Source organism: Capsella rubella, unplaced genomic scaffold (genome assembly GCF_000375325.1).
Source record: "Capsella rubella cultivar Monte Gargano unplaced genomic scaffold, Caprub1_0 scaffold_7, whole genome shotgun sequence".
NCBI lineage: Eukaryota > Viridiplantae > Streptophyta > Magnoliopsida > Brassicales > Brassicaceae > Capsella > Capsella rubella.
In genome coordinates, this window is record NW_006238917.1 from 8,612,144 (window position 1) to 8,629,622 (window position 17,479).

A 17,479-nucleotide genomic window follows, 5' to 3' on the forward strand; every position below is an offset into this window, starting at 1 on the left:
AACTGATCCAAGTATGGGACAACAGGAGGGTAAATTTGGAATTTAAGTAGAGAATAGAAATGCGCAGCTGTGTTTTCTAATCGGATTCTCCTAAAACCCTAAAATACTAATTGATCGGCGGTACATTTACGCCAAGCATCCACCACAACTCACTCACTCACTTCTAAAGCTTGGATTCTGGAATCTAGGGTTTATCAATTGTTTTCTTCAATGGCTTTAACCAACACTAAAATCCCATGTTTCGGGCTAACAGCCACAAGAAGTCTCTTAAACCCTTCAAAATCGCTCTGCTTGGCTCCGAGAGTTTCGTTCTCTGTCTCGTCTACTGATTCTCTCAAGCTAACCACTTCAAGAAAGGTAAACCTTTTCTAGTTCCAAGCTGAATTTTTGTTTGTGGGTTTATGCTGAGAAGCTGTAATCTGATGTTTTCCGATACGAATTGGCTGCAAATGGCTATACTTTAGGTGATAGCAATGGCTGGGGATAGTTCCAGAGTCATGGAGATGTCGAATTTAACTGCATTATCGCCTTTGGATGGACGTTATTGGGGAAAAGTTAAGGAATTGGCTTCTTCGATGAGCGAGTTTGGGTTGATCTATTTCAGAGTACTTGTCGAGGTATTTCCATTTGACATTAGCTGTTGTTGTTACTCTCCAAGTGGAGATTTATGTTATGATTCATTGATTGACAAGATTGTACTAGTTTAGTGTTCTAAAGCACCCATTTGCCAAAATCGTTGATGTTTTTGTATATATGTGCTAGATCAAATGGCTTCTTAAGCTTTCAAATATTCCTGAAGTCACTGAAGTTCCAAGCTTTAGCAAAGAAGCTCAGAAGTACTTGCAAGGCATCATCGATGGATTTAGCTTGGATGATGCGTTGGAAGTTAAGAAGATTGAGAGAGTAACAAATCACGATGTGAAAGCAGTGGAGTATTTCTTGAAACAAAAGTGTGACTCACATCCAGAGATTGCTAAGGTTTTGAAACTTATCTCTCACTCTTAGGTTCTTAGGGTTTGGATGCTTTGATGCCTTTGACTAATTCTCTCGTCTTTCAATCAATTAGGTTCTTGAGTTTTTCCATTTTGCTTGTACGTCTGAGGACATCAACAATCTTTCCCATGCTTTGATGCTTCGAGAAGCACTTAGTTCGGTTATACTTCCTACCATGGACGAGCTGATTAAGTCAATCTCTTTGATGGCTAAAAGTTTTGCGTATGTCCCGATGCTTTCACATACTCATGGGCAGGTAATGTCAAAAGAGAAGACTTTTACCAATTTATCTTTCCGCTTTTTCAGTTTCGGTTCTGTCTATCACTATGTTAAAGCACTAGTCATGATTTTGATTCTGTCAATCTCTTTGGATTTTGTTTTTCTATGAATTATAATGTAGCCAGCTTCTCCTACAACCTTGGGTAAGGAAATGGCGATATTTGCTGTGAGGTTGAGCGAAGAAAGGAGATATCTTTCAGAAACTAAGATTAAGGGGAAATTTGCGGGTGCTGTTGGGAACTACAATGCCCATATATCCGCATATTCTAATATCGACTGGCCTCATGTTGCAGAGGAGTTTGTTACTTCTCTCGGATTAACATTCAACCCATACGTGACACAGGTATATAGTTTCTCTTGATCAGATTTTCCTAGTGGAGGATTTTTTGTCGCATTTATATAGTTCTTCATTGATTGTTCTCGTGGGTTTTGCAGATTGAACCCCATGACTATATGGCTAGACTTTTTAATACAATTAGCCAATTCAACAATATCGTAATCGACTTTGACAGAGATATATGGAGCTACATATCTGCAGGGTACTTTAAGCAGGCAAGTATTAATAAATGATAAATAAAATATGTCGAATTATTTGAATGAGAAAGGGAAAATTGTCTCATTGTTTGAAATTTTGATGCAGACAACTAAAGCGGGTGAAATCGGATCATCGACAATGCCTCACAAAGTGAATCCTATTGACTTTGAGAACAGCGAAGGGAATCTAGGTATAGCAAATGCACAGCTTGCTTTTCTCAGCATGAAGCTTCCCATTTCACGAATGCAGGTCTGACCAATTTTTTTCATATCAAGTGTCTCCAGTATATTTTCTAACACTAATGTACAAATAACCCTGAAGATTAAATGTACAATCTGCAGCGTGATTTAACCGATTCAACTGTCTTGAGAAACATGGGTGGAGCTTTAGGACACTCCCTTCTCGCTTACAAGAGCGCGATTCAGGGAATCGGGAAGCTTCAGGTATTGTTACCGTATCCCTAAGATTCGTTCCACTTGTCAGAAACTAAGAATGTTCTTGATATAGGTTAATGAAGTTCGGTTGAAAGAAGATTTGGATGATACTTGGGAAGTCCTTGCTGAACCGATACAGACTGTAAATTTCTTAACTTTATAGTCTTTGATATCAATTTAAGTTATTCTATGTATTGCTGAATTATTATAGTCACGAAATTGTTATGGTATCAAAAAAAGGTGATGAGGAGATACGGTGTTCCAGAGCCGTATGAGAAGCTGAAGGAACTAACAAGAGGAAAAGCTGTGAATGAAGAAAGCATTAGAAAGTTTATCAAAGGTTTGGATCTGCCTGAAGAAGCAAAAGACCAACTTTTGGAGCTAACTCCACACACATATGTTGGCGCTGCTGCTGCATTGGCGCTGGCCGTGGATGAAGCTGTGCATTTGGGACATTGATGAAGATCGAATCGGTGGTAGATTGTGCTCTTGTATTATGCTATTCTTTTCCAAATCCGATAGTAGAAGAAAGTCAATTTATAGATCGATGGCTTATACATTTTACAATGTTGAGAAAAATCTTGTATTGTTATGTTATTTTTTTCCTCTTTAGGTTTTTGACCATTACCAAATGAATCACAACCTCTCTTTTTTTATCTCTTGAATTATAAGGTGTGGTCAATGATTCTCAAACCAATATTAAATTTGGTAGTTAAACAGGTCATATAATGAAACTAATTACATTATAGTCAAATAATAAAGAGTTCACAAGTTGATTTTTTTTTCTTTCAATTTGAGTGGTTTTTGTTTTTTATAACCAAGTGTTATTTATCAAAATCTAGTCAAATAACATATACCAGAAAACTAATTGTGAAAATATTGTTAGTCAATTAAGTAATTCTATTTATAGCTAACATTTACATGCACTGACACATATTTTTATGTCTAAAATAAATGTTACTAGACCTAGGCACCTAGCTATGTAGTTTTCTCAAAAAATACATTACTAGTGTTCCTTTATAGTTGGTATGATAAATCTCTAGACATTAAACTAATTAAAGGTCTAAAAACGTGTCTCTCATACTAAGTGTCATATTATCATATACAACAACTCAAAAAGTTAAAACACAAATTGACAAAATCATGAGAAAAATGCCAAATGCATAACTTTTCCTAGTTATCTTCCTACACATTGCTATCGTCTTTATTTCTTGAATAGTTTCCTAGTGATTTCATTTGAAAATAACAATAAACTGAATTTAAGAAATAAATTATATGTTATTTATTCCTGCAAGTGTTTTGTTCTGCGTTTACTAGTTCATGGCGGCCATAAACTCGAAGATTTAGTCAAACATCTTTGTTCTCTAATCTTTCCAAAGACTTTCAAAAACATATATGCATATGCTTAGTCATTGCATATAATAATTACAAATCATTGAATCCCAAATTTATTAATCTTATTGTTTAAAGACAAACAAAACCAATAAGGTTTCGTCGTTACCCACTACCATTGTTTCAGTTCATTACAAAACACAACAAACACATCATCCATTTCATAAGATCTTACGACATCTCTCTGAATTCTTCTTCAATATTTGTTACTCCGATCAAAAGATCTCGGAATAATGGGAGCGTACAGAGCCGACGACGACTATGATTACCTCTTTAAACTAGTCTTGATCGGAGACTCCGGCGTCGGGAAATCAAACCTTTTGTCTCGATTCACAAGAAACGAATTCAGCATCGAGTCAAAGTCAACTATCGGCGTAGAGTTCGCCACAAGAAGCGTTCATGTCGACGAGAAAATCATTAAAGCTCAGCTTTGGGACACGGCCGGTCAAGAGAGGTAACAAATCCTCGAGACTTCTCTGTTTTATCTTCCGCTCTGTTTCTTTCTTTATCTATATTTTAGTTATACTCTGTTTCTACGGCTCTGTTTTTGAGCAATTTCGTTTTGTTGTGATACAGATACAGAGCAATCACGAGTGCATACTACAGAGGAGCAGTGGGGGCACTTCTAGTATACGACATAACCCGACACATAACGTTTGAAAACGTTGAAAGATGGCTCAAGGAGCTTCGTGACCATACCGATGCAAACGTTGTGATCATGCTTGTTGGAAACAAAGCCGATCTTCGCCACCTTCGCGCAGTCCCTACAGACGAAGCTAGAGCGTTTTCTGAGAGAGAGAACATGTTCTTCATGGAAACTTCTGCTTTGGATGCTACAAACGTCGAGCAAGCTTTCACTCATGTATTGACTCAGATCTATCGTGTAATGAGCCGTAAAGCACTTGATGGTACTGGAGATCCGATGTCTTTACCTAAAGGACAGACCATTGATATCGGAAACAAGGATGATGTTACCGCTGTTAAATCCTCTGGCTGTTGCTCAGGTTGAGATTATTGTTCTTGTTTTTGTAAACTGTCTTTTTTGGAAGAAGGTTTTGGTTTTGAATTTGGATTTGTTGTATCTGACTTTTTTGGGAAATCAGACCGGTTTGGTTTTACAATACAAACCGAAATTTGTATGAGACTGGACAAGACTTGGTCTGCTTAATAAGTTCGTTTTAGTCGTGAATAGGGCGATAAACGTTTGAACCGAATCAATTAAATTGAACCACGCAAACTAATACTACTTAAGAGTTCAGTTATATTGTTCTTACAGAATCAAATTCGGTTAACCAAACCTATAAAAATTTATTCGAAATATCAAATATGCATGTCCACCCGTAAACATGTTAATTTGGGTGTAAAACGTATTAATGACGAATTAGGGAGGTAGTTTATGGTGTGTGTGTGTTATAATTGTCCTAATAAGTAATAACAATGAATGGACTAAGAGAAATATTAAGTTATTTATGAACAGAAATCAAAGTGGAAGAAGAGCACAAAGGAAATCTAAAACTTACCACAAACCCAAAAGCAAAGAAGAAGGTAGTAGAAGTATACCTTTTTCCACACGGAAGCAAGTTAGGTCCACCGTCCAAATTAAGTATGACAAGATCTTTCCTTCCAAGTCTCAGGATGTTTATTGTTTCGTGCACTTGACAATCATCATAATATTCATGCGAATATGATCATTTATTTACTAAAATCATGAGCTATGATAGTTGTTTATTACCGAAGAAATGAGAGCAATGCACCAAAGAGAATCACCAAGCAACGATTAAAATCATATCAATACGAAACCGTTACTAAAGACCTAACTTTTGAGCTTTTCCTCTCCCTTTTTTTTTCTTTACGTTCTTAGAAAATTATTTTGAATTTTTTTTATAACCGAAATGTCTAACGTGCAGGTCTCAATGCATGATATTTCGTAATTTAACAATTAAAATGATGATATAATTTTTTTTTTTTTGGGTTAAAAATGATGATATAATTATTATATCTAAATAAAGATTCTTGTAAAAGGAACCATCAAGGTGAAAAGAAACGAAAACTCGTGGGTTGACTAAGCACTTTACGTTAATTCAACATATGATTACCCAATTAATATAAATTACTTATTCTATTTGTTAGACCTTACTTGACCTCCACGACGGATTAGTCATATTTTTATAAATTTTACGAAGATAATGTTTATCAACCACTTTAAAACCGAGTATACATGCATGCTCGATATCAATGTTAATTAATTTAAACGATTACAGAAATGATGTTATAATAATCCCACTAGATTGTAATTTACGAATTTTGAAATACATTACACACCCAGAAACAAAAACAAAAAGATTTAGTAAACGACATGGAGGAGAATTGTTCATATGAAATTTAGATGTTAAAAAAACGTATGATTATATTAAAACAAGAATAAGTATAATCCCCTTTTAATTAAACAAAAGTGTGGAAAGAACATGCTTCACTTAAACAAAGACTTTGGTTTGGTCTCAAAGGTTACTTGCAAGGAATAAGAAAAGTGTAAAGCTTCTTTTTTTTTTTTTTTCTCTCACGTTGCTCTCTCATTATATATCCTCTACTTTTAGATTTCCTCATCATTCTTTCTTACATCAAATCATTTCCTAAGAATCAGAGACAAACATAGAGACAAAGAAAAGCAACTTCAGAGACAGATATGGAGATCAAAGTTGATGAAGATCATCAAAAGAGTACAAAAGAAGAAGAGATCAAAAAGCCACTTCTTGAACAAGACAAAGACTTTCCTGATATAGAAAGAACAACATGGATACAAAAGGCAATAGGTCAAACGTTCCAAACCACTGCTCATTTAGCTAATCTCTTACCAACAGGGACCGTTCTCGCGTTTCAGCTCTTATCGCCAATTTTCTCAAACGGCGGTCAATGCGATTTAGTGAGCAAGATCATGACATCGACTCTAGTAGCAATATGTGGATTCTCTTGCTTCATATACAGCTTCACGGATTCTTACAAAGACAAAAACGGCACTATTTGCTACGGATTCGCAACGTTCCACGGGTTTTGGATCATCGATGGATCCACGACTCTTCCTCAAGAACTATCTAAGAGATACAAGCTAAGGTTCATAGATTTTGTTCACGCCTTCATGTCATTTTTCGTGTTTGGCGCCGTGGTTTTATTCGACCGGAACGCTGTGAACTGTTTCTTTCCAGCACCGTCAGCTGAAGCGTTGGAGGTTCTCACCGCGTTGCCTGTAGGCGTAGGAGTGTTTTGTAGTATGTTGTTTGCAACATTTCCTACAACACGCAACGGAATTGGTTTCCCACTTTCTAGCAAATGATTTGATTACTTGTAACTTTGATCTATCGATGTAACTTGTGTGTGATTCAAGATTCTCTTTGATGATCTCTTGAAAGAGACTTCTCCTATACTGTTTCTTGTATTCAAGCTAATAATATAAAGGGTACGGTATTGTTGCTATAATAGTGAATCAAAAAAGCAATAAAAGAGAGGTAATTAAGATTACCTCAAGACATCTGCCACTAGGTGGTGGTGTGATGAGTTTGAACAACCGATTGAATTATCTAGTTGCACATTGCACAGTTTAAATTTAAAGCAGAGGATTAACTCTGCCGACGAAGTACCCATTGGAACCCTAGTGTGTGAGACTTGTTAGGTGACACAACCACTAGGAAAGTATTGAATTAGTGTCCTAATCTTTAATTAAATTGTACTAATTTGACCAAGGGAAATAAGTAGAGTAACCTAAGAATCCGGTTTAGGCTAGTTTGCTAAATCAGAAACGATTCAAGGTTATCGATTGATGCATTAGCATCTTACTCATCAAGCCATCATTAATTCGAGATCAGTGTGTTGTTTTTTTTTAATGTTGTTCGACGAGAGTAGAGTGTTCGTTCTTGTGGGTTTTGGTTTACTCTTGGTTTTGTGACACAGTCTCTTGAATCTCTATTGTCTTCTTCGACATATTTCAAATCTCTGTTTCCTGGAAAACAGATTCAGTTATGGGTTTTTCTAAAGATTCATGATTTCACAGTTGTAAATTCTGTAATCATCACTAATAATTAACTAAAAAGAGAGGTAATTTAGATATAACAGGTTCCTTTGTCCAAAAAAAAAAAAAAGATATAACAGGGTCCCGGTTTATTACATCGGTTCTTTAATTAGTTTTACAAACCAGAAACAACAATTCGGGTTCGAGGATTGCATCGTCGTCAACACCGTATGATTGTCTGATCTGGGTTTTTTATTTTCTAAAGAACTTTCAGAGTTCTTTGATTGGAATCTAGTGGATAAAAATGGAGAGATGAATAACGATTTCAGAGTTCAATCATGTAGAGAAAGGCAAAAGAAAAACAAAAGAGAGGTAATTTAGATTACCTCATTTAGGTCTATCCAACCACAGCGGTGGAAGACGACAACATCCGACGAGGAGTTTGAGTCAACCTCGGGAGAAAGGGCGCTCCAGATTAAACTGGGAAGGTTTACATTCCACTACGGGAAGAAGATGCGCCCGGAGGCGGCTTAGTAGACCATCCTCGAGGCTTAGTGCTCGGAGGACGGTAGAAGTTTCACGAGCAATGATGCTCGGACAGTAGAAGGTTCTCGAGGCATATGATGCTCGGATGAAGCCAACTTGGGTACCAATATTGCTCGAACCCTGGTGGGAGTCGTGCTCAGCTGAGCCTCAACCACCTTGACCAGGTTCGAATTGGTGTCCTAATGTCTATTTTATTGATACTTATAGGCTTATAGACATCGTCGGGTAAATGAGCTAACGAAAGCCCACTAAGAACCCAATCACTGAGCCCATTAAACTTTAACTGTACTCCACAGCGGTTGACTTATTTTCTTCTCTTCTTCTGTCCTTCCTTCTCAAAATTCACTTAAAAAGGGAGTTATTTGTTTAGAAAATAGAATGAAAAGAAGATAGTTAGCTTCTAGAAGTTGTAAAAGAGATTGAATGTTGACAAGACAAACTTTAAACGAATATCTCGCAACAAGTCTCGTGTCGTGTGTGAGTGTCTGGTACACGTAGAGATACAGCTAACCAAACAAGACTTGTAAAGCTTAATTTGGTCTCGATACTTGGAAACTCTAGTACTCTACGTATCTCTACTTCCACTGTTCGTTCGTACGGTCTATAGTTCTCCGATATTTCTTCTTTCTTCTTCTCACGTCGTATTCTCATAAACTCAAGTGGTGAGATTATTTTTAATATTTTTAGATTTTCTTTTTCTTTTTATAATGTTAATACCTTTTTAGATCCAACTTGAAAGATTTCAGATAATATTTAGGGTATATTTGGACCGACATAATTATGATATATTTTTTGAAGTATCAGTGATAGATACTATAATTAGCTTTTTATTATTTCTTTTGAAAAAAAGAAAAGAAACTATTGTAAGTTGAGTACTGACTATAACTGAATTATTATAACTTTTTCTAAATATATAGTACTATGTCTTTTAATATATAGTTGGCTGACTGATTTTATTTTTATTTTATTTTTCTTTTAATATATAGTTTAAGCAACATGTAATATGAAAAGCATGCACTATAAGTTACACAAGTTGTGGGTACACTGAACATCCTAATCTAACTTTTAATTAGTTCCACAGTTTAATTAGACTGAACATCTTTATTAAAGTAAAAAATCATAGTTCAAAACAAGAGGCATATATATTAGTAAAGATCTTTGATTACATAAATATCCGAAAGATATTTGATGAGAAATGTGTGGTTTGTTTCTACGCATCAACAACAAATCATAGAGAAAATTTTGTCGTTACTTGTAAGATCGCTAATTTTGTCTATATCAAAAACTAGTCACGTACGGTACGTGTGTGGTTACAGAACATTCAGTCAACTTGGACCAAAGACAACCGTTCATCCACCTGTGACCTGTTTCTTTTTATTTCCCAAACAAATTGAAACCGTGTTTTTTCTTTTTTGGTTTGTCGCCGTGTATTAAACTCTCTCTATATATACCCACCAAGAATTCACCAATGAAACTTAATTAGAAATCCCAACACTTTCAAGACTTTTCCTCTCTGTAAACATTTTTTCAAAGAACGAAAGAGAAACTAGCTAGAAAAAGATCGAGGTTCCATCATGGTTAGATCAGAAATCGTAAGACGGAGATTCTTATCTAGAGCTGAAATGGCGCCGGCGCCGGTTATTTCTCGCCGGACATGTTCAATGTCTCCGACACTAGAGACCATTTTCGAAGAAAGGTCCGACGATAGTTTTAATCATCAAGATCCACACTACAGCAGAGTCATCGCCGTAGGACAAGGACATCGTTTGCTTCTTCTTGTCCCAGCAATCATATCCGCTGTATCTTGTGTTTTGTTGTGTAGACAAGATCGTGTTGTTCGATTTTCTTGAACATATACATATATACATATGTATTTTAATATAACTATATGTATTAGCAGAAGAGTTTTCTATAAACTTATGTCTTTGTTTCAATCCATAGTGTTAATTTGTTTATTTGATTCACGAATAGAAATGTGTTTTATGCTCTTAGTACTTCTGGTTTTTTACCAATAGGACATTACTAATTAACACAGCTCGCGAGGTATTGACAAATGAATTCATATGCAAAAACACGTCCCATAAATCAACAAAACTAGATAGTATCAAATAATAATGCCCATGAATTATAAGTCGTTGCCAAATATAACTCTTCACAACATGGTTTAAATTATTTTTAGACCTATGATATGCAAAGCAAAACACATGTTCTTGTAAGAATAAACCCGGGTCTTTCAAGTTTTAACTCTGTTTTTTTTTTGTACCTAAAATCATGGATAGGTATTGTTATGAACAACACATCCAAATTACACAAATCAAAGAAGCAATCAATAGTCTTTGATCATAATCTTGTAAAACACAAAGTACAAACTCATTGAGAGTAGAAGAGGAAGAAATATCACAATTCTTTTGGGGGCCTTGACCGCAAAACTGTCATATCCTTCTTCAAATATCGTTTCCAGTTTAGGTTGCGAGATGCTTTTCGTTTTCGATAATCGTCTTTGCTGAATCCGATGGGATAGTGAAGGTGCTACCTCTCCCCATGTTTGAATGAACCTCATTTCATTGGCCATGGTTGCGGTTTTTAGTATTTCCGTTATTGAAAGAACAAGCTTTGTCTTTAAATGTGCAGAGGAAAGAAGATTAAGGAGTTATCGAAAGTTTTTGGTTGTCTAATTAGTGGGTGAGAGAACAAAGAAAGAGCTTATATATAGAGAAGATTATAAGACCTTTTTTAAGGTTATAAAAATGTGCGGAAAAATGTCAATATCCAAAGACAACGACGTTAGTAATCTCTTAAAATTAATTCTTGTGGCTAATTTTTGAGGTTCTAGAGAAGTAGAAAGTAGAACATATGTATAGATACCAGAATAAACAAATTGTGCTATTTATAAGTGTGGCCATGAATGGTTGTTGGTTTTTAAATAGTTTTTAGATTATGATTTTTGGTTTTTAGCTTTTGGTTTTTGATTTTTAGGTTTTTAGTTTTTGTAATAGATATTATTTTTTGGTTTTATTTTTATTTTTTATACATAATAGAAAGAAAAAAAATGAGAAGTGTCGTTAGTATTTTCTTAAAATCTCAAATACTATGTGGATTTTGGTTTCTATTAAAAATTGTTAAGAAAACTTAAAAACTAGTTTCCCTATTTTTTAGGGAATCTATTTAGTCTAAAATCTTGAATGGAGAAAAATTGGGTTTTTGAAAAACAAAATCCAAAATCTATTGTAGAATCTATTACCATTCAAGGTTAGCAAATACAAGTCACTGAGAACCTAAGCAGTTTTCAAGCAGAAATCTGAATTTGTTCTCAACTCAAGTATATACGTCAATAACTTAACATGCGAATAATTTCATACCTAACCACAATTATCAAAAAAGAAAAGAAAAAAAGAAGAGAAAAGAAAAGGTTTAGAAGACCACATACCTGTGATTGTTACAGAAGTCTGCTACATTTTGGTTGAATCGCCTCTGGAGTATTTGTGATCTGTTTAGAAGACCACATACCTGTGATCTGTTTCTCCGTCTAAAAGACTAAAGACTTAACAATGTCTCTGTCTAAAGAATAATGATGTTTTTTTCCCATGTAATGGATCGTGTTTTTTTTTCCAATCTCAGTTTCTGTCTAAACACTGATGATGTTTAAAGCCGTGGATATTTGGAATTTTTATTTCTAAATCTCAGTCTTTGGTTTTTTTAAGAACCAAAGTGTTATCCGTGGGCATTAAAGCCACTCCCACCAAAGGGTTGTGTTTTCCTATCTCAGTCAGAAAGACTAATGATTCTTGTAAATTTTAATCCGTCTCTAAAGGGAGATTTTTTTCGCAATCTTAGTCACAGAGACTGATGTTTTGTTTAAGCCTTAGGTAAAAGAGATTGTGATTTTTTTCTCAATTTCAGTCACAAAGACTTATGTTTTTTTGTTTCGTACGCCGTGGGTAAGGTAATGTTTATTTCCCAATCTCAGTCACAAAGACTGATGATTTTTTTAAGTCGTGGGTAACTAGAACCAACCCAACCAAAGTGTTATGTTTCTTTAAGCTGTGGGTAGTAAAACCAGTCCAACCAAAGTGTTGTATTTATGTCTTAACAATGTCTTTGTCAAAAGATTATTTTCAGCCGTGGGTGGGTACTACTAAAACCAACCCTACCAACATGTTATGTTTCTTTAAGCCAAGGGTAGTAAAACCAATCCAACCAAAACCTGTTCTGCTTCTTTGTCTTAACAATGTTTTTGTCCAAAAGATATTTTTAACCTATCCAACCATAGTTGTTACTTGTTAGCCGTGGGTACTAAAACCAATCCAACCATAGTTGTTTGCTTCTTTGTCTAAAAGACTTAACATCCAACCAAAGTGTTAGGCGTGGGTACAAGTTACTAAAGCCAATTCAACCAATGTGTATGTTTCCCAATATCAGTCACAGAGACTGATAACTTTTGTAAGTGCCGTGGGTGAAGGGAATGTTTTTTCGCCATCTCAGTCACCAAGACTGATATTTTGTTTCTTTGAGCCGTGGGTAGTAAAACTAATCCAACCAAACTGGTTTGTTTCTTTGTCTTAACAATGTCTTTTTGTCAAAAAAAATATTTTCAGCCGTGGGTGCAAAAACCAGTCCAACCATAGTTGTTAGCCGTGGGTACTAAACGCAATCCAACCAAACTACCAGAGTGTTAGTCGTGGGGTACTAAACCCAATCTAACCAAAGTATATGTTTCCCAGTCTCAGTCACAGAGGCTGATAATTTTTAAACTCGTGGGTGAAGCCGGAAGGGATTGTTCTTTTCGCCATCTCAGTCACAGAGACAGATGTTTTGTTTCAGCCCTCGTGAAGGGAATGAATTTTCCCAATCTTAGTCACATGAGACTGGTGACTTTTTTAAGCTACTGGGTAAAGGGATTGTTTTTTCCCATATTCAATCACACAGACTGATGATTTTTATAAGCCATGGTAACTAAAACCAATCCAACCAACATGTTTTTGCTTCTTTTTCTAAATGACTTCACATCCAACCAAAGTGTTATGTTTCCCAAAAGTGTTAGTCCAACCAAACTACCAATGTGTTACCTCTGGGTACTAAATCCAATCCAACCAAAGTATATGTTTCCCAATCTCAGTCACAGAGACTTATGTTTTGTTTCAACCCTCGTAAAGGAAATGATTTTTCCCAATCTTAGTCACAAGAGACTAGTGACTTTTTAAAGCAAGAGGGTAAAGTGATTGTTTTTTCTCATACTCAGTCACACAGACTGATGATTTTATAAGCCATATTTAACTAAAACCAATCCAACCAACACGTTCAGCTTCTTTTTCCAAAAGACTTAACATCCAACCAAAGTGTTATGTTTCCCAACCACAGTCACAAACTAATGATTTTTTCAAGTATTAGGTATAGGGACCAGCCTCAGTCACACAGGCTGATGATTTTTTTAAGTTATGGGTAACTAAAACCTATCCAACCTATGAATGTAGAGAATGTGTTCTCTCTTATACAACCAAAGTGTTGTGCTTCTTTGTCTAAAAGACTTCACATCCAAGATCCAGCCAAGGTATATATTTCCCAATTTTAGTCACAGAGACTCATAAATTTCTTAAGCCGTGGGTGAAGGGAAAGTTTTTTTCACTATCTCAGTCACAGAGACTGATATTTTGTTTCTTGAAGCCGTGGGTAGTAAAACCAATCCAACCAAACTGTTCTGCTTCCTTGTCTTAACAATGTCTGTCAAAAATATATTTTCAGCCGTGGGTACGAAAACTAGTCCAACCAAAGTTGTTAGCCGTGGGTACTAAAACCAATCCAACCAAGGTGTTATGCTTATTTGTCTAAAATACTTTACATCCAACCAAAGTGTTAGCCGTGTCCGATCCAATCAAAGTTTCATGTTCTCAATCTTAGTCACAGAGACTACTGATCTTTTTAAACCCGCGGGTAAAGGGAATGTTTTCTTCCCAATCTCAGTCACAAAGACTGATGATTTTCATAAGCTGTGGGTCAGAGGGATTGATTTTATCCCAATCTCAGTCACAAAGACTGATGATATGTTAAATTCGTGGGTAAAAAGGATTGTTTTTTCCAATCTCAGTCACAAAGACTAATGATTTTGTAAGCCGATTGTTTTTTTTTTTTTTACTCAAGTCACAAAGAATGAGGATTTGTAAGCCATGGGTAAAAGGAATTGTTTTTTCCCCAATCTCAGTCACAAAGACTGATGATATGATTTGCTAAAGCCGTGGGTAAAAGTGATAATTTTTCTCCAATCTCAGTCACAAAAACTGATAGATTTTTATAAGCCATGGGTAAAAGTGATAATTTTTCTCCAATCTCAGTCACAAAGACTGATAGATTTTTATAAGCCATGGGTAAAAGTGATAATTTTTCTCCAATCTCAGTCACAAAGACTGACAGATTTTTATAAGCCATGGGTAAAAGTGATTGTTTTTTATCCAATCTCGGTCACAAAGACTAATGATTTTGTAAGCTGATTATTTTTCCCAAATCTCAGTCACAAAGACTGATGACTTTTATAAACCGTGGGTAAAAGGGATTGTTTTGTCCCAATCTCAGTCACAAAGACAGATAATTTTTTTAAGCCGTAGGTAACTTGATCTTAGACCAATAAACAGAAACCAATCCCAAATATACTTGTCTGTCGAAGTATTCTGTTAAGCCGTGGGTAAAGGATTGGTTTTTCAGCTTCGGTCATGATCGTTCGGTCCAAACTCGACGGGACAATATCCCCAAAAGAAAATCTGACAGAACATCATTAGTTGAGTGTTTGCCTTATGATCTCTCTTGGGTTTGAAAGAAAACAAAACGAAAAACTCAAACAAAAAACGAAAAACCAAAATAAAAAATAAAAAACTAAAACAAAATACGACTGGTAGTGAAATTTAGAAACCCTAAGAAATCAAGAGAATTGGAAGATTTCTTACAATGAACATAGGGCAACAAAACTTCTACTTTACCAATCTTCTTCTGAGAAACTCGAGTTCAAAACGATCGAGCGAAACAGAGAAAGAAGAAGGCAAAACAAAATTCGGAGAAAAATTACGTTCTCTTCTCACGATAAGATTCATTATATAATGCTTAGTTTCCTTTTCTTTTTCATTAGATCAGGAAACTTTACTTTTTCCTTTTTATTAACTTTACTTTTTCTTTTTTTGTTCTCAAACATCCGTTTTTTTTTCTTTTCTTTTGTTAAGTTTCTATTTATTTACAAAAGTGGCTTAAATTGGCCCAATTAATTTAACGGCCCGATTGATTACTTCCAACGTAATTATCATTATAGTGAGGATTGAGACATAAATTTTTGTGCTATATGTAGTATTTTTTTTGTATCAAAATATATAATGCCTATATATAATAGTTTTTCAAATGAAATATATAGTATTTTTATTAGTTATATATGTATTTTTTGTGCTATATGTAGTATTTTTTATAAGACATAAATCAAAAAATTTCATTAGTTATATATGTATTTTTTGTATCTGCTAATTTTGTATGTAGATAAAATGTTACTAAAGTTATATATAATGATAGAAATGGTTATGAAAAATGTGAAAATTTTGATTTTTAAAACGCATGAAAAGAAATTAATAAAAGAAAATTTTGAATCAAATATATAATGCCTATATATAATAGTTTTTCAAATGAAATATATAGTATTTTTTATTTTGCACAAAAGAAAATAAGATTAAGTAAGTGAAGTCAACATCTTGTCAACACTGTACTACTATAGAAATCACAAAAAAAAAAAAGAACCTTTTTAATAAATCACAGCGGAGAAAAATGGAAATTAGGCGATTTTGATAACAATTTAATTAGGGATTTAAATACAAACCAAACCAACAAAAAAAAAATTCGATCACAGTAGGAAAAAGAGAAACTCGAAACATCTTCAATGGCGGAAGAAGAGATGCGATCTCCACCTGAACCTCTTATTTCTTCTCCGCCGGAATCATCCCCTCAACACGAAGATCCACCGCCGGAAACCTCTACTCCTCCTGCTAAATTCGATCCTAGTCGAAGTAATTCCTCTACTTTTTTTTCTCCCTTTCTTCCACAACGTCAAAATTGATTTCTAGGGTTTCGCTTTCTGGGGATTTTTTTCTCTCCTCAATTAGACTGTTGAGTTATCCTCCGCCATTGTTAGTCTTACCCAAAGCTCGCATTTTTGTTCTGTTTTCTCAATTCTAATCTGAACTCCTTTGTATAGCATAATGACGAATTTGACTAAGTGTGGAGAAATAGCTTTTATGATTCCTTTGTTTATGGAGATATTGGAGCTGCGATTGGTGTGAACGGTAACTCTGTTTCTTAGTTTTAGAGAGATCAGACGAAGATTCATGAAAGTTTAGTCATTTCTCATTCTGCATTGTGCAAGGAACTGTGTGTGTGTGTGTGTGTGTATACATTATCATTACTCATGTCAAGATCCTTGTTATACTGCTGTTGTTGTTGTGTTCATATGAGTCGTCACCAGCTTGCTGTGTTAGCTATTTATCTAACCAAATGCTTTGGAATTCATTCTTTTTTTAAAGTGATTGGGATCATCAAAAGGAAAGCTTTGATTAAGGATTTGGCTGCAGCTTACCACACTGAGTGTCTTGCTCTTTGCCGAGAACTTCTGGAGTTACAAAAGAGAAAAGATGAGGTTAGAAATCCATCTTCTATCTATTCATTGTGAAGGGAACTTTAAGCATGTTTTTCATAGTTTCTCTGTACAATGAACCCATTATTATTTAAGTACACTCCTGGTTTATCATATCACATCAATCACGCATATCGACTCTATGAATTTAGAACGAATCAAAGCATGAAAACGATGAATTAATAAGGATAGGGATTTTGTAATTGACTACGGGGAAGCCATAAAGTGGCATGAGCGCAAAGAACCACCAAGGGTATGAAATCCAATGTGGGTTCTTTCAAGTTGGGATTGAAATTGTTATACTTGGAACCAAAATGGTATAACTTGATGACAAAACTGCGCAGTGCGCAACAGGTGCGCACCAGGCTAAACCGCTTTTCATGTGTTCTAAGTTGTTTGATATTGTTCTTTTTTTTTATGCAGCCGTTTCTGGACACAAAAGCAACGGAAGATCTAAGGAAAGAGATATTGAGGTCCTCTTCCAAACGAGCTAAGAAAAAGCGTTAAAAGTATGATGCTTAATCTACGTAGGTACGGTGTTCATAGATCGGTTCTTATGCTACAAGTGATGTAAGAAACATGTTTAAAGATTGAATTTTTATTTGATATATCTAAAGTATATACAATATTCACACAATTACTAAGAAGAA

At 35.0% G+C, this 17,479-nt stretch overlaps 5 protein-coding genes across 5 annotated transcripts; all 5 read left to right on the forward strand.

Moving 5' to 3' along the window:
* The first annotated feature begins 100 nt into the window (after window positions 1-100).
* LOC17877443 (adenylosuccinate lyase) lies at window positions 101-2,906 on the forward strand. The gene is made up of 10 exons (XM_006283477.2): window positions 101-357; window positions 465-617; window positions 763-978; window positions 1,067-1,249; window positions 1,394-1,615; window positions 1,708-1,824; window positions 1,913-2,056; window positions 2,149-2,250; window positions 2,315-2,383; window positions 2,482-2,906. Exons 1-10 carry the CDS (start codon window positions 211-213, stop codon window positions 2,698-2,700), a joined length of 1,572 nt encoding a protein of 523 aa, XP_006283539.1. The 5' UTR covers window positions 101-210; the 3' UTR covers window positions 2,701-2,906.
* Window positions 2,907-3,688: 782 nt separating this feature from the next.
* LOC17879580 (ras-related protein RABA1e) lies at window positions 3,689-4,822 on the forward strand. Its single transcript, XM_006284446.2, has 2 exons — window positions 3,689-4,087; window positions 4,210-4,822. Exons 1-2 carry the CDS (start codon window positions 3,867-3,869, stop codon window positions 4,640-4,642), a joined length of 654 nt encoding a protein of 217 aa, XP_006284508.1. The 5' UTR covers window positions 3,689-3,866; the 3' UTR covers window positions 4,643-4,822.
* A 1,437-nt stretch (window positions 4,823-6,259) lies between these two features.
* On the forward strand, window positions 6,260-7,104 carry LOC17881000 (protein DMP4). The gene has a single exon (XM_006284453.2). The coding sequence runs from the start codon at window positions 6,317-6,319 to the stop codon at window positions 6,959-6,961; it is 645 nt and encodes a 214-aa protein (XP_006284515.1). The 5' UTR covers window positions 6,260-6,316; the 3' UTR covers window positions 6,962-7,104.
* Window positions 7,105-9,673: 2,569 nt separating this feature from the next.
* Window positions 9,674-10,132, forward strand: LOC17880438. Its single transcript, XM_006282701.2, has one exon. The coding sequence runs from the start codon at window positions 9,754-9,756 to the stop codon at window positions 10,027-10,029; it is 276 nt and encodes a 91-aa protein (XP_006282763.1). The 5' UTR covers window positions 9,674-9,753; the 3' UTR covers window positions 10,030-10,132.
* Window positions 10,133-15,973: 5,841 nt separating this feature from the next.
* Window positions 15,974-17,437, forward strand: LOC17878684. The gene is made up of 3 exons (XM_006284748.2): window positions 15,974-16,206; window positions 16,720-16,832; window positions 17,253-17,437. Exons 1-3 carry the CDS (start codon window positions 16,080-16,082, stop codon window positions 17,334-17,336), a joined length of 324 nt encoding a protein of 107 aa, XP_006284810.1. The 5' UTR covers window positions 15,974-16,079; the 3' UTR covers window positions 17,337-17,437.
* The last annotated feature ends 42 nt before the right edge of the window (window positions 17,438-17,479 follow it).

What these genes read in the sequence shown, in the direction of transcription:
- LOC17878684 (XM_006284748.2), top strand. Translation starts at nt 16,080, where the DNA reads ATGGCGGAAGAAGAGATGCGATCTCCACCTGAACCTCTTATTTCTTCT. An exon ending in TAAATTCGATCCTAGTCGAA is followed by an intron (nt 16,207 to 16,719) that starts GTAATTCCTCTA and finishes CTTTTTTTAAAG; the next exon opens with TGATTGGGATCATCAAAAGG. An exon ending in TACAAAAGAGAAAAGATGAG is followed by an intron (nt 16,833 to 17,252) that starts GTTAGAAATCCA and finishes TTTTTTATGCAG; the next exon opens with CCGTTTCTGGACACAAAAGC.
- LOC17881000 (XM_006284453.2), top strand. Translation starts at nt 6,317, where the DNA reads ATGGAGATCAAAGTTGATGAAGATCATCAAAAGAGTACAAAAGAAGAA.
- LOC17879580 (XM_006284446.2), top strand. Translation starts at nt 3,867, where the DNA reads ATGGGAGCGTACAGAGCCGACGACGACTATGATTACCTCTTTAAACTA. An exon ending in GACACGGCCGGTCAAGAGAG is followed by an intron (nt 4,088 to 4,209) that starts GTAACAAATCCT and finishes GTTGTGATACAG; the next exon opens with ATACAGAGCAATCACGAGTG.
- LOC17880438 (XM_006282701.2), top strand. Translation starts at nt 9,754, where the DNA reads ATGGTTAGATCAGAAATCGTAAGACGGAGATTCTTATCTAGAGCTGAA.
- LOC17877443 (XM_006283477.2), top strand. Translation starts at nt 211, where the DNA reads ATGGCTTTAACCAACACTAAAATCCCATGTTTCGGGCTAACAGCCACA. An exon ending in TTTCACATACTCATGGGCAG is followed by an intron (nt 1,250 to 1,393) that starts GTAATGTCAAAA and finishes ATTATAATGTAG; the next exon opens with CCAGCTTCTCCTACAACCTT. An exon ending in TTGCTGAACCGATACAGACT is followed by an intron (nt 2,384 to 2,481) that starts GTAAATTTCTTA and finishes TATCAAAAAAAG; the next exon opens with GTGATGAGGAGATACGGTGT.